Here is a 12,642-nt window from a genome sequence, read left to right on the forward strand (position 1 = left end):
TCAGGATGGACGGAGAAGTGGCGCCTCGATGCGAGGCCCGGGATCCGAACCCCGGGCCGCCAGCATTGCAGCGCGCGCACTTAACCACCAAGCCACAGGGCCGGCCCTAATGAGTTTTAACAAATATGTACAACCTGGTAACCACCACTACAATCAAGATATAGTTTCCACGCGCTCCCTTGTAGTCAATCCTCTGTGCTCACCCTCGGCCCCAGACTGCTTTCTGTCATCATGGATTAGTTCTGCTTTCTCTAGAATGTCATATAGATGTATTCATACAAGATATAATCTTTTATGTCTGGCTTTTTGATTCCATAGATTATGGCATGTGCTTTACCCAAACAAAATTCAGCTCATATACCTACTTTCCTACAATTGTGGATAGTCTATAGTTTGCTATACTGAATGAACTCTTGGCTAATGATAGTCCCTGTGACCTTGGTGGCCTGGGTTTGTGACATTTCTGCTCTTTTATTTCTCATTTTAAAGTCTTCATTATCATTAGCCAGTTATCAGCTGTCAGTGAGTGGCAAAGGCTTGGGGATGGGGGCCTGTGGACTCTCCTATTTCTATTCGCAAAGTTATTTTAACCTTACATTATGCAACACTTTTGTTGTTGATAAGCTAGTGTGTGTGTAAACTAATTATAGTTCAATCAAGTGGCATTTTTATTCAACTTTTTAAATTGTAAGAGTAATACACGTTCATTGTAGAAAGTTTGAGAAATAAAAGGAAAAGGACAGCAAAATTTTTCTATACTTTCTCATAAAGAGTAACATTACATTTTTGGACACATTTCTTTCCAGTTTTTTTCCCTAGACATAGTCTTTTGTGTAGATACAACAATAATATATATAAAAATTTGTACCCTGCTTTTTTAATTTAATGTTTTATTCATAGCACTTCTCTGCGTCAGTGGAAAATCTTCATATTTTCAAATGGCCATTTATAGCTTACCCAATATATATAAGATATATATTATTATTAATGATAATTAAATATATAATTATATTTAATATATAATTAATCTCTCTCTCTCTATGGAGAGATATATCTATATCTAAAGAGAGAGATTTATAATTCAACAAATGAGAATTAAAAAGCACTGGGGGACCTTCCTTTTAAAGGAATCCTATGTGATTGTGATTTCTGTTCTACTTCAGAATGTATGGATTATGCTTACAGCAGAACACAGCTATACCTACTTGATAGAAGGAAGCACAGACTGGCTGCTAAATCAGACCTAAGTGATGCAGAGAGCTCTTCCTAACTCTCTGTTTTAGCATCTTCAGCTTTTCTGCCTAGCATCTTCTGGTATTTTCCACCCTGCCTGTGTGTAGATTTAGCCATGCTTCCACGAGACCACTGGTGAGTTTCCATCTGTTGGGTCTCAAACTGACAGAAGTGATAGGGGTAGGAGATTGGAGTGGTTCTTTCAGAATTGTTGTGCTTCCTGATGACAGCTGATGAAAAATATGGGCAATAAAATTGGGAGTCTTTCCCTTCTGACCACTCCTCTAGGTTGAAGGACGGAAGCCCTGAGGGATGTCAGTGTCAGCTAGAATGGCTACAGCATTGAAAGTCTGTATGTCGATACTGGATGTTCACTGTGTTTAACAACTCAAAAGATGCCTGCAGACAGACTGGTTTGCAGTAAGATCCAGAATCCATCCAGGATATAACCTTTGGAGAAAGAACTGAATGGCTTGAATACGTCCTAAATTGTACACAGAGTAATAATATTTAGTCAGCAGTACTCACATGGGTCACATGGTCGACATGACAAATGCTTTAAGTTTCAGTTCAGTTCTGCTTCATAAATATGTATTGAGCACTGAGCCCCACTGTGGGAAATATATGGCATGTGACTCTGCAGTATTGTGACTGATTTTTTAAAAACATGAATTCCTGAATTCATATATTCAAGTATGTGGTCTTTCTTGAGAGGTTAAATATTTTTCCAGAGATGTTTTCACGACTCAAAAATTTTGTAACTCCTCTCTTAAAGCTTGTCTTCAGCCTGTAGCATTTTAAAAAAGAATATGTATATAACATGTATATATATGTGTGTGTGTGTGTGTATTATATAGATTTAATTTTTAGAATCAGCCAAAAGTTATTTGGTACTAAGTCCTATGAATGAGTTAGGAGACCAACATAGATAATATTCTGTTCATCTAAAATGATGTGTGACTGTGGAATACTGGGTCTGATTTTCTGGATAAGGTTTATTAATTTCAAAGGAGGAGTTCTACTGATAATATGTGACATGCAGCATTATTGCGGTAGGTTTGTTGCTTCTCAAAATGACCCTGAAGGAAAATACTCGTTTGGATATAAGAATTCTGATGTGTTCATAAAAAGCTCTGACTTCTTAGACAGAGAGCCACGCCTAAAAAAAGGCTGTTGACCTTTAGGAATCTTCTGCCTTGTTAGGAAGGTGGCGTGGAAACAAGTGTGCTAGCTAGAGAGCAGGAGTTGGCATTAACTGCTTGGTGCTGACACAGGGCGAGGTGATCGTGTGATACGGTCCGGAAGCTGGGGCGCCTGACTGGGCTCCCCTTTTCAGCTTTATACCCACCCGCAAAGGTATAGGTTGTCTTCCTGTCAAAATTTCCCCTCTGCTTTTTCCCTTTTGTTCGTTTGTTTGTTATTTGTTTTATTCAGATTAACTTATGAGAAAAGGGTGTTGAGTGTGTCTCTGTGTGTTAGATTTCTCTTGGTTCCATGTTATTGCAAGACTGATTCTAGAAATGGGAAGTAAAGAAGGAAAGCAGTTAGCAAGAGTAGTTCAGGATGGTTTCTTGAAGTAGGTGGGTGGGATGGATTTAAACTAAATTCTGGAGAATAGAGATGACACGCATTGCTTCAGTGCACATGAAGCTCAAATTTATATAATGATTATACATTCTCTGTCTAATGTGTGGTGGCATTGTCTCCTACAAGAATGCATGATACTCGTGGCCAGGACTAGTGCTTCTGAGTCTTTTGTATTCTTCACAGCAGAGTGCAGGATGTACTCATCAAGGCCCACTTCAAGAGTCACCTCTTCTCTGGAACTTTCCATGACCCACTCCAGACAGAATTGTTACTCCCTGATTTCCATCTCATGTTCCTTTAAACAAACTCTGTGTCTTGGTCATCTTGGGCTGCCATAACAAAATACCATAGACTGGGTGGATTAAACAACAGAAGTTTATTTTCTCAAAATTCTGTAGGCTGGGAAGTCCAAGATCGAGGTGCCGGCTGATTCAGTTCCTGGTGTGGACTCTCTTCCTGGCTTCCCGACAGCCTCCTTCTTGCTTTGTCTTCCCCTGGCAGAGACAGCGAGCTCTTTACTGTCTCCTCTTATAAGGACACTAATCTTATTGTATCAGTACTCTACCCTTATGACCTCATTTAACCTTAATTACTTCTTTACTCCAAATGCAGCCACACTGGGGGTTAGGGCTTCAACCTATGAATTTTGAGGAGACACAATTCAGTCCATAGCACCCTTGAAATGCTTGTTACATTGTGTTGTAATAATTTGTTTATGTCTATCTCTGATAGACTGTGGTCTTCTTAGGTGCTAAGCACTGTGCTAGGCATTGAGAATGTCAAAAATGGACCTTGCCCTCAAGGAGTTTGTCATTAGTTGTATTAGTTTTCTGTGGCTGCTGTAATGAGTTCCCACAAACTTAGTGGTTTAAAACAGCACAAATTTATTATCTTACAGTTCTGAAGGTTAGAAAACACAGGTCTCACAGGGCTAAAATTGAAGTGTCAGCAGGGCTGTGGTCCTTTTGGAGGACCTGGGGAGAAGCTTCTTCTTTGCCTTTTCCAGCTTCGAGAGGCTGCCTGCCTTCCTTGGCTTGTAGCCCCCCTTTCTCTATCCTCAAAGCCAGCAAAGTTGTACCTTTGTGATCAATTTTCTGTAGCAATGTCTACCTCTGATACAGCTGGGAAAGGCTCTCTGTTCTGAAGGATCCATGCAATTATGACTGGGGCCCTCCAGATAATCCAGCATAATCTCCCCATCCCAAGGTCCTTAATTTAATCACACCTGCAAAGTCCCATTTGCATGTCAGGTAACATATTCATTCTTTGAGGGGGATTTATTCTGCCTATCGTGTTAGTGGGAGAGTTGTTATTAGTGCCCTCGAGTGGATTCCAGCTTCCAGTGGACCCTGTGTACAGCAGAGGAACCCTGCTCTGTCTTTTCGCACCATCCTCTCACCTTCCAGTGCTATATCAGACAATGCTCCACCGCTATTCATAGGGTTTTCATGGCCAATTTTTTCCGTAGTGGTTGCCCAGGTCCTTCTTCCTAGTCTGTCTTGGTCTGAAAGCTCTGCTGAAACCTGTTCACCATGGGTGACCCTGCTGGTATTTGAAATACTGGTGACATAGCTTTCAGCATCACAGCAACATGCAGCTGCTATAGTATGACAACCGACAGATGGGTGGTGTGGTTCCCTGACTGGGAATGGACCTGGGTCATGGCAGTGAGAGTGTGAATCTTAACTACTAGACCGCCAGGGTTGGCTTAGTGGAAGAGAGAGACATGTAAATTGGAGACTCTATGCAATGTGCCAAGTGCAATAATGAAAATCTATTCAGGGTACAAATATATGGGAAGCATAGAGGAAGGTGGTTGTTCAACAAAGGATAGTTACAAATGAGGCACTGGCAGCAAAGATGAAGAGGAGATGGGTGCCAGGGAGGCAGAATGGGCATAATTTGGGAACCAACTTTATGTAGGGGATGAGGGAGGGAAAGAGAAAGGGAGTTAGAATGATTTCCAGATTTGGGATTGGGACGGGGTGGGGTGGGGGGCTCTTGCTGAGACAGGTAGCACACTGAGGATGTATTTATTAGGATTCTTTGGTTGCAAGTAAAAGAAATACAAATTGAATTAGGCTAAGCAAAGAGAGGAATTTATATAAGTTTATGAGGGGAGGCTGGCTCATGGAACTCAGCAGGATTGTAGCTGAGCATCAGAAACAAACTAGAATGAGGACACAGGTACCATTTAGGACTTGTGTTTTCCCTCTGCTCCTCTCTATCTGTCTTTTTATTTCTCTCTTTCTCTGAAGACCAGCATGTTTTGCATCTCCCTTCTGATGGTGAAAACCTCACTAACCATAGCTGCAGATTTTACACCTTCATTTACAGTCACTCAGAGACTAATCTCTCTCTTTCTCTCAATTCCGTAGTCCTGGGAAAGGGCTCTGATTGACGCAGCTTAGGCCAGGTCTCACCCTGGTTCCCAAGCATGTGGCCAGGGCACAATTAGCTGCCCTTCATGCTCTTCTGTCTTCATGACCACTCTGGCTACAACCATGTGGTGGATGAAGGAGTGATTCTTAGCAAAGCCATGCTTGGCAGACATTCCAATAAGTGTCCACTTCAGTGGGGAAGATGATGCATTCAGTTTTATTTGTCTTTCTCTTCTACTTTAAAAAAAAGTTGAGGCTCTTAATTTAATCACATCTGCAAAGTCCCATTTGCCATGTACAGCAACTATGCTGTTGCTGTATCAGAAATTCACTCCTTTCTGTTGCTGAGAATATTTCACTGTATGCATATATCATACGTGTTTATTCATTAACCTTTTGGTGAACATTTGGGTTGTTCTTAGTTTTTCTGGTTATTATGGACATTTTTATACAAGTCTTTCTGGGGTTAGAGGGAAATTTGTACCATTAAATGCAGAGATTAGAAAAGATGAGTTCAGTTTTGAATAACTTAAGTCAGAGGCACTGGTGAGACATTCAGGTAGTGAGGTCCAGGACCAGTTGGAGTACAGTCTTCTAAGGCATAGGAGAGAGAGGTGGGCTAGCAATGTAGATTTCTGTAGTCGCATTATGTGGAGTAAAAGCCATGCGAAAGTCCTCAGGTAGAGAATAAAGCTGAGACAAGAGAAAGCCCATGAATTAAATCCCGAGGAGTATCGATATTCCAAAAGAGGAACCCTGTAAGGAGGCCAAGAGAAGCATGGCCATTTATGTTTGTGTCTCCATCACCAGGCACTGGACCCCATGCACAGTCACTTCTCAATTTGCTAAATTTAACAGAATGGGTGCAAATATATGGTTATTGATAGACCCCATAGAAGGAGATAGATTGGGAGGAGAAATGGCATGAGGAGTCGCAAAAGACAGAATGAGCGTGGTAGGCTGAAGAGCGGGAGTGGTGCGGGTAAGCTTGACGGACTCCACCTTTGCTTAGGCGGAGCTGGGAGGACCGGGTCATTAAAGTCGAGTGGTTAGGTAGAGTCAGACTATGCAGGGCCTGAAACGGATGTCAGATTGAGGAATTTAGACTCCAGCAGGCCGGCCACCCGGAGAGGAGCAGGGTTCTGGAGTAGGGCGTGAGAACAAGAGATTGCCTTTTGGGAAGTGTACTCCGGCGGCGGTGCTGCTGGCGAGAGTGCTGTTGTTATCGGTGGTAGTGCTTTCCACTGCACTTCAGCTTCGTAGCTGCTGAAAGAGAACAGTGCCGCCGGCTGCTGCCGATGTTATGTCATTCTCCGGCCAAGTGCTGTAACTTTGCCTCTGAACCTGGGCAGCAGAAGACAGAGGCGGTGGCATGTGGCCGCAGCTGGGAGGCAGTGCGTGCGCGCGGGGCCGGCGGCGCCTGGCTGGGAACCCTGGGGCGGAGCAGGCGCCCGGCGGGGCGCGGGCGGTCGCGGAGCCGGGCCACGCCCCCGCAGGCCCGCGCAGGCGCGCTGCGGGCCGTTAGCTGTCAGGAGCGGAGCGGCGGGCGGGCGGCGGGATCCGACGTCTGCGCTGGAGTCGGCCGACTGAACCCAGCGCGGCGGCGGCGGCTAGGGCGGCGCGGCCCCGGCTCTGGGCCAGGACGCAGAGGCGAGCAGGGAGCAGCGGGCGGCCGGCCGCGGAGGCAAGATGGGGAACCGGGAGATGGAGGAGCTGATCCCGCTGGTGAACCGTCTGCAGGACGCCTTCTCGGCGCTGGGACAGAGCTGCCTGCTGGAGCTGCCGCAGATCGCCGTGGTGGGCGGCCAGAGCGCCGGCAAGAGCTCGGTCCTCGAGAACTTCGTGGGCAGGTGAGCGCGCAGGGCGGGGGGTGTGGGGCGACCCCGCTCCGGGCCGTTGGGACGTGGACGGGCGACGGGGGCCCGGGGTGGACCGGAGGCTGCGGCGGAATGGAGGGCACAGCGGCGGTGTCCTGGGGCGGGCGGGGTCCTCCGTCGCCGGGCGTCCTCCGTCCCCCCCGCCTGGTGGCCCTCCCGTTTGCCTTTCATCCTGCGATACAAAGCCATTTCCTCCCGTCCTCCGGTCAGGGAGTCGGGGGAGGGAGTCCGCCGCGGGACCGACTTCCCCCACCCTGTGCGCGCCAGCCCCGGGCAGCGTGGATGCGGAGCGCGCCCAGGCGCTTCCCAGACCCCCGCTGCTGTTTTCCCGGCTCCGCGTCTCCCTCCTTTTCCTGTCAGCCGCGCCGAGGCTCTCCGCGAGGCTGCGGGGCTTTAGCCCCCCACCCCCCGCGGAGATGCTCTCCTTCTCGCCCTGGTTCTCGGCTCCCCTCAGCTGTCTACTGTTCGAGACAGTCGTCGCCTGCCCCTGGCAGAGGAGGCGGGGTGCGAGGAGAAAGAAATCGTTTGTTGTGGTGAAGCTCTATCCAGCGACGCTTCGCCACCATTCTCCTCGCTAGGAGTCGAAGAATAAAAGGTGGTGTGTTCGCATGTGCACCTATTCACAGCTCCAGGCATATGTCAGAGAAACCGAGGCACAGACTCCGAAGGGGGTGGACGTGGACTTGTGTGGTCCAGGTGCCATGTCATTCCTGCATCATCTCGGAATTGACCAGCATCTTTCTCGCACTCTCTCTGCGCCCCCTCCCCCAGCATCGTTTTCTGTTCCCTACGCTCTTATTTGTCCTGCGAGTCTTCAAGATAACATGCTGAATCTAAATTATAGTTATAGGTTTCTTCGTGACTCTTAATACAGAAAAAGCTAAAGAATTAATTTTTAAATTGAGAATCAGCATTTCTTCCACTGAGGAATTCATGAGGGATTAAGTTACCTTAACGGCCTTGCCCGAGGAATGCAGACATTTGCTAAGAAAAGCCCATTTGAAAAGGTTATGAAAGCTGTCCCTAGTAGTAAACCAGGTAGACATGTACAGCAGCCGAGAGAGTGGGCCAGAGGGGGGACAATCCAGAGATTGTACTATACTCTTTTTATTTGGCTGGTTAGTGATTTGAGATTCAGAAGGTTCCTGTCCCTGTCCCTGTTCCTTTTTTCTTTTTTTTTTTTTTTTGGTTAGTGTTTGGTGATGTTTCAAATTCAGATATTCCCACATCTCCTTTGGGAATGTTATTATCCATAAAGTGCATATTCTTTCTTCTTAGATCATGCTCTCTGTCTCATGATACTCTTCGTTGTTTTTTTGAACTAGAAAGCTAAGAAGCCTAATAAAAAAGTAAAATTGCTGACAATTGGCTGGCATCTTTGATTAAGTCAATCACTTTGCCTCGGTTTTGTCATTTATTTTGAGTGATGAGAAAAGTGATGGTAAAGCATTTTGCCTACGTCATCGTAGACTTATGGTGAAGTGATGGATGAATATGTGATTTCAGACATATACACACAACAGTCACATACTTAGGGTTTTATTTTCTTTGATTTACTGCCAATTGAAATTCACTAAATTTAAAGTGATATCCATAGGGAAAGTGAGGTTTGATGACAATGTTTTTGGGTTTTCAAACTCCAGAGCATTTAATATGAGGCCTTAATAGTCATTTAATTACTTTTGTTTTTTAAACAAATAACTTAAAGATTAAAGTTTTAAATAATTCAAATGCAATTACCATATTTTTATGCATCTTTCCTATATTTAGTTGGATGAGCCTATATTATAAATGCGTTGTTTGTGGCAAGGGCTTTTGAACCTAATGTCAATTTTATGTGCGTATCACAATTCTGCTCACCAAGTTTTCAAATCCTAATACACTTCTTAATGCTATAATAAAATTGTACACATTTCCCCTCACTAGCTATATTCTTTGGAAAAGAGAATTTTAAAAACGACGTATGGAAGAGTAAAATATTTTAGCTTGAACATTTCATTCGTGATAGAATGAAAAATAGGGACATTATAAATATTATATAAATCAAAGCATTGACCGGAATACATTAGTAATTTGTTATACTTTTTAAAATTTACCAATAATTAATCACTGTTAGAATGTCAAATCAAAGAAAAGGATGAACATAAAGGAAAAACTCGTTTAATAAATGTATAAAGGCTTTATTATCTGTAGAGATGACACCTGCCTAGTAGAGCTTATGTATTAGGAAAACATTTAATTAAAAAGGTCATTTGACTTTAATAAAGACTTCAGTCATTGAATTATTGAGAAATCTAATTTCTAATTATAAACCGACCTTAGGGAAAAAGGAATTCGCTATTTTGGTAAGAGATTCATCTTAGGCAGGAAAAAAACTACTCGTATTTTACTACAACTTTTATCTTTTTATTACCCAGAAATTTTGCAATAAAGGTAAGGTCTTTTCCTTTAAGAATGAAACTTTCCTCTTTTACATATAGCTGTTTTCATTTTAAGACTCTGACCTAATGTGCCATTATTGAATGCAGTCATAAAACAAGAGATCATTGCTTGTGTAAATTGTGTTTGCTCATCATTTAAGCTTGTTCTCTTCAAAATAATGATGTGTTTTTTCTTCAGTATTTAACAGTCCATGTTTAGTGGACTAGCCCTAACTTCTCCTCTCAGATAGTTTGTTTATATTAATTTTTTTGACACCACTGAATGAATTTGATGTGAATGTGTTTACTTCATTTAACTGTAGCTATAAAAACCAATTTTGGGGTGACAGGTTTGAGATTGTTGTGAATAAAGTGAATCGTGAACGAACCACTTGTCTGTGATTTTCTTGCTGAAGTGATGAATTTACATATTAATGTGATATAGTGTGAGTAACCAGATTGTTCTTTTGGTTGTTGATATATGCTGGCAGTGAGACGCAGCTTAATGTCTAATGAATAGGAGCTGAGACTCATGATCTGAATATAGGGGTTCACTAGCTGGCTTGGGGTCTGCACATTGGTCTGGTTTGTGTGTGGAAGAATGGAATTATTCAACTACTTTCACATCCATTTTTTTTTTTTACAGTGCAGTGAGATGATGATGATGATAATGGTTCCCATTTATCCAGTATTTGCTAGGCATCAGGTGCTATTCTAGATGCTTTTACATGGATAATCTCATTTATCCTCATAAAACCCCGAAGAGGAAGGTACTGTTATGAGTTCCATTTTACAGAGAGGAAATTGAGATTTAGAGAGTATGAGTAACTTACTGAAGGCTAATTTAATTTAACCTAAAAGCAGTGCAGCTAGGATTCACCCTGAGGTTCCTGGGCTCTATACCAATCTTCTGAAAGCTCTGTGCCATATTGCCCCCTCCATACTGAGATTTACCAATTCTTCTGATAAATACTTTTGACTTCTTTCTTTGATCACATTGGAAAGCACCACCTAAATAAATAAGCTGCTATATTAATAATTTTATTAATATTTATTTGTATATGTCTAATTTGCCTCATTTCACAGAGGATTTGAGGCAACCCTTTAGGTGGAAGTAACATTAATTAAAAGATAAGTATTTTTCTTTATATATTAGATATTCTTGAAGGGAGCTCTAGTATGTAGTTGGATTGTTTGTTTAAGTATGTGTTTAGAGTGCGTATAACTTGTTTATAGACATGTTAAGTGAAAACTGTACTAGTTAATGTGCAAATGTTTTTTAATGATATACTTGTTAGAGACACTAGTTCTTCAATGCTAATTGCATAGGCAGAGGATTCCACATTATTTTATTCTAGCCTGAGTGGTAAATAGACTTTCGATTTTGCACAAATAGAATAGGTTTTGTGATTAATGGGGACCAAATAAGAGATTTTTTTAAGTGACTGTGTTGATGGGACTTCATTTCAATGTGGTAATATCATATAATATATATTTATTTAGTTGTGAGTTTTCTAAAGATGAATATGTTGATTATCAAATTAAAGTTGTTTTGTGGGAGAACTATAAAAGTGAGCCATTGATGCTATTGTTGAATGGATAGGACCAGATAATTTTTTACAAATCCAGAAGTCATTTATATGGTTTAAATAGACCCTAATCTATTCTTAAATCCTTTAACGTATTTCAAGAGAGTATTTAAAATTTGAGGAGGTAGGAGTTCTCTAATTGCAAATGAGATTAGGCCCGGAAGCCTTCATATTAGTAAAATTTCTTAATTCAGAAATAGGTTTGTATTGAGGGAAAAGATTTTTTAAAAGTATCAAAGCATCTGAATTAGTGAATATTTTTCAATAAGTAGCTTCCAAGTATTAAAGTTATTAGATAAATGGGTGCTAATAATTAAAATGTGATAATTGTTGAAAATTATGCTTCATAGTTTCCAAGCATCTATTTGAATAAATATCAAAAACATGAACTTTTTTTTCGTCCAACAATGAATTGCTAAAACCTGAAATTATGAAGATATTTTTCCTGAATTAACATTATGTAATGTATTTTAGGTTATCACAAATTCACCGTTGGTAGGATTTAATTACCAAAATCAACTTAATTCTTTTTTTATTAATAATATCTGAGAAGCAATACAACTAGGTGAACTGGACTGGATAAAATACCTCTGTTTTGAAACTTACTTATTATTAACAGATATCAAAAAATGCACTTGATTAACTTTAAAATTGAAGTTGGGCAGGCAGTCATACAGAACTTTGGAGGGATGGAAACTTAATAGTTAGCTATGCTTCAGGGTAGGCTATTGGGTTCTCTACCAATGGAACATACATTTAGTATATTAGATGTTTTTCTTAGGTAGTACCTTTTGCTAGGGTTAATAAGGGAGTTAAATTATGATGTTTTACTTTTTATTATGATTTATTTAATTTTAAGAGAGGGTGGCAAACAGCTAAAGGAAATAGATGATTTTTTCCTCTCCGACCAGAGCCAAGTCAAAAGAGCCCTGAGCTAATGTACTGTATAGAATAATCCAATTTACTTTTCTGTATGGCCAAAATTTTGCCTACCTCTAAGTCTGCTTTGCAATCTCTCACACTCCAGCATTAATTTAAAAATCCTAATGGATTATGTTATACCAAACACATTTATGTAAAGTTGAAGGAAGTATTGAAGTTGAAGCTGAAGGCCGGTATTTGTTTGGCCTTATTGGGTGGCAGGCATGGATGTTGTTATACACTTTCTTTGCCTTCTATACATTACTTGTTTTCACATCCCCACGTCAATAGGGAAGGAAACTCAAGTTTAGAGAGACAAGTAGTTTGCACAGGGTCACGTGGCTAGTAAGGGGCCAAACTGGGATTTAGCCTTGGATGTGACTTCTATTGATACTCTTGAGAAATATGGGCAAGTAAAGTCAATGAGCATGTATTTACTGAGTTCTAAGTATACTGGGTAAAGAACATAGAAGGAAGTATGAATGTATAGAAGCTGTTGTATGTATAAAAAGAGAACTGATAGCATAAAGTATGAGACTACAACTTTCAAGTGAGTTTGTAAAATGAAGGCAGTTGGGTATAATGCAAACTAATTGGGATGAAATAATTTATACTATGTCAATTTATTTTTACA

The 12,642-nt window shown here is 41.4% G+C and overlaps 1 protein-coding gene across 1 annotated transcript in view; it reads left to right on the top strand.

Annotated features, from left to right (window-relative positions):
- Positions 1-6,854: 6,854 nt before the first annotated feature.
- Positions 6,855-12,642, top strand: part of DNM3 (dynamin 3) — a 532,803-nt gene continuing 527,015 nt past the window's right edge. Inside the window, exon 1 of the mRNA XM_004425038.3 lies at positions 6,855-7,051. Coding sequence (XP_004425095.1) covers positions 6,891-7,051 — 161 coding nt within the window. The 5' untranslated portion in view covers positions 6,855-6,890. The remainder of the gene's footprint in view (positions 7,052-12,642) is intronic.

This window comes from Ceratotherium simum, chromosome 2 (genome assembly GCF_057802395.1).
Source record: "Ceratotherium simum simum isolate JZ-2026a chromosome 2, ASM5780239v1, whole genome shotgun sequence".
Lineage (NCBI taxonomy): Eukaryota > Metazoa > Chordata > Mammalia > Perissodactyla > Rhinocerotidae > Ceratotherium > Ceratotherium simum.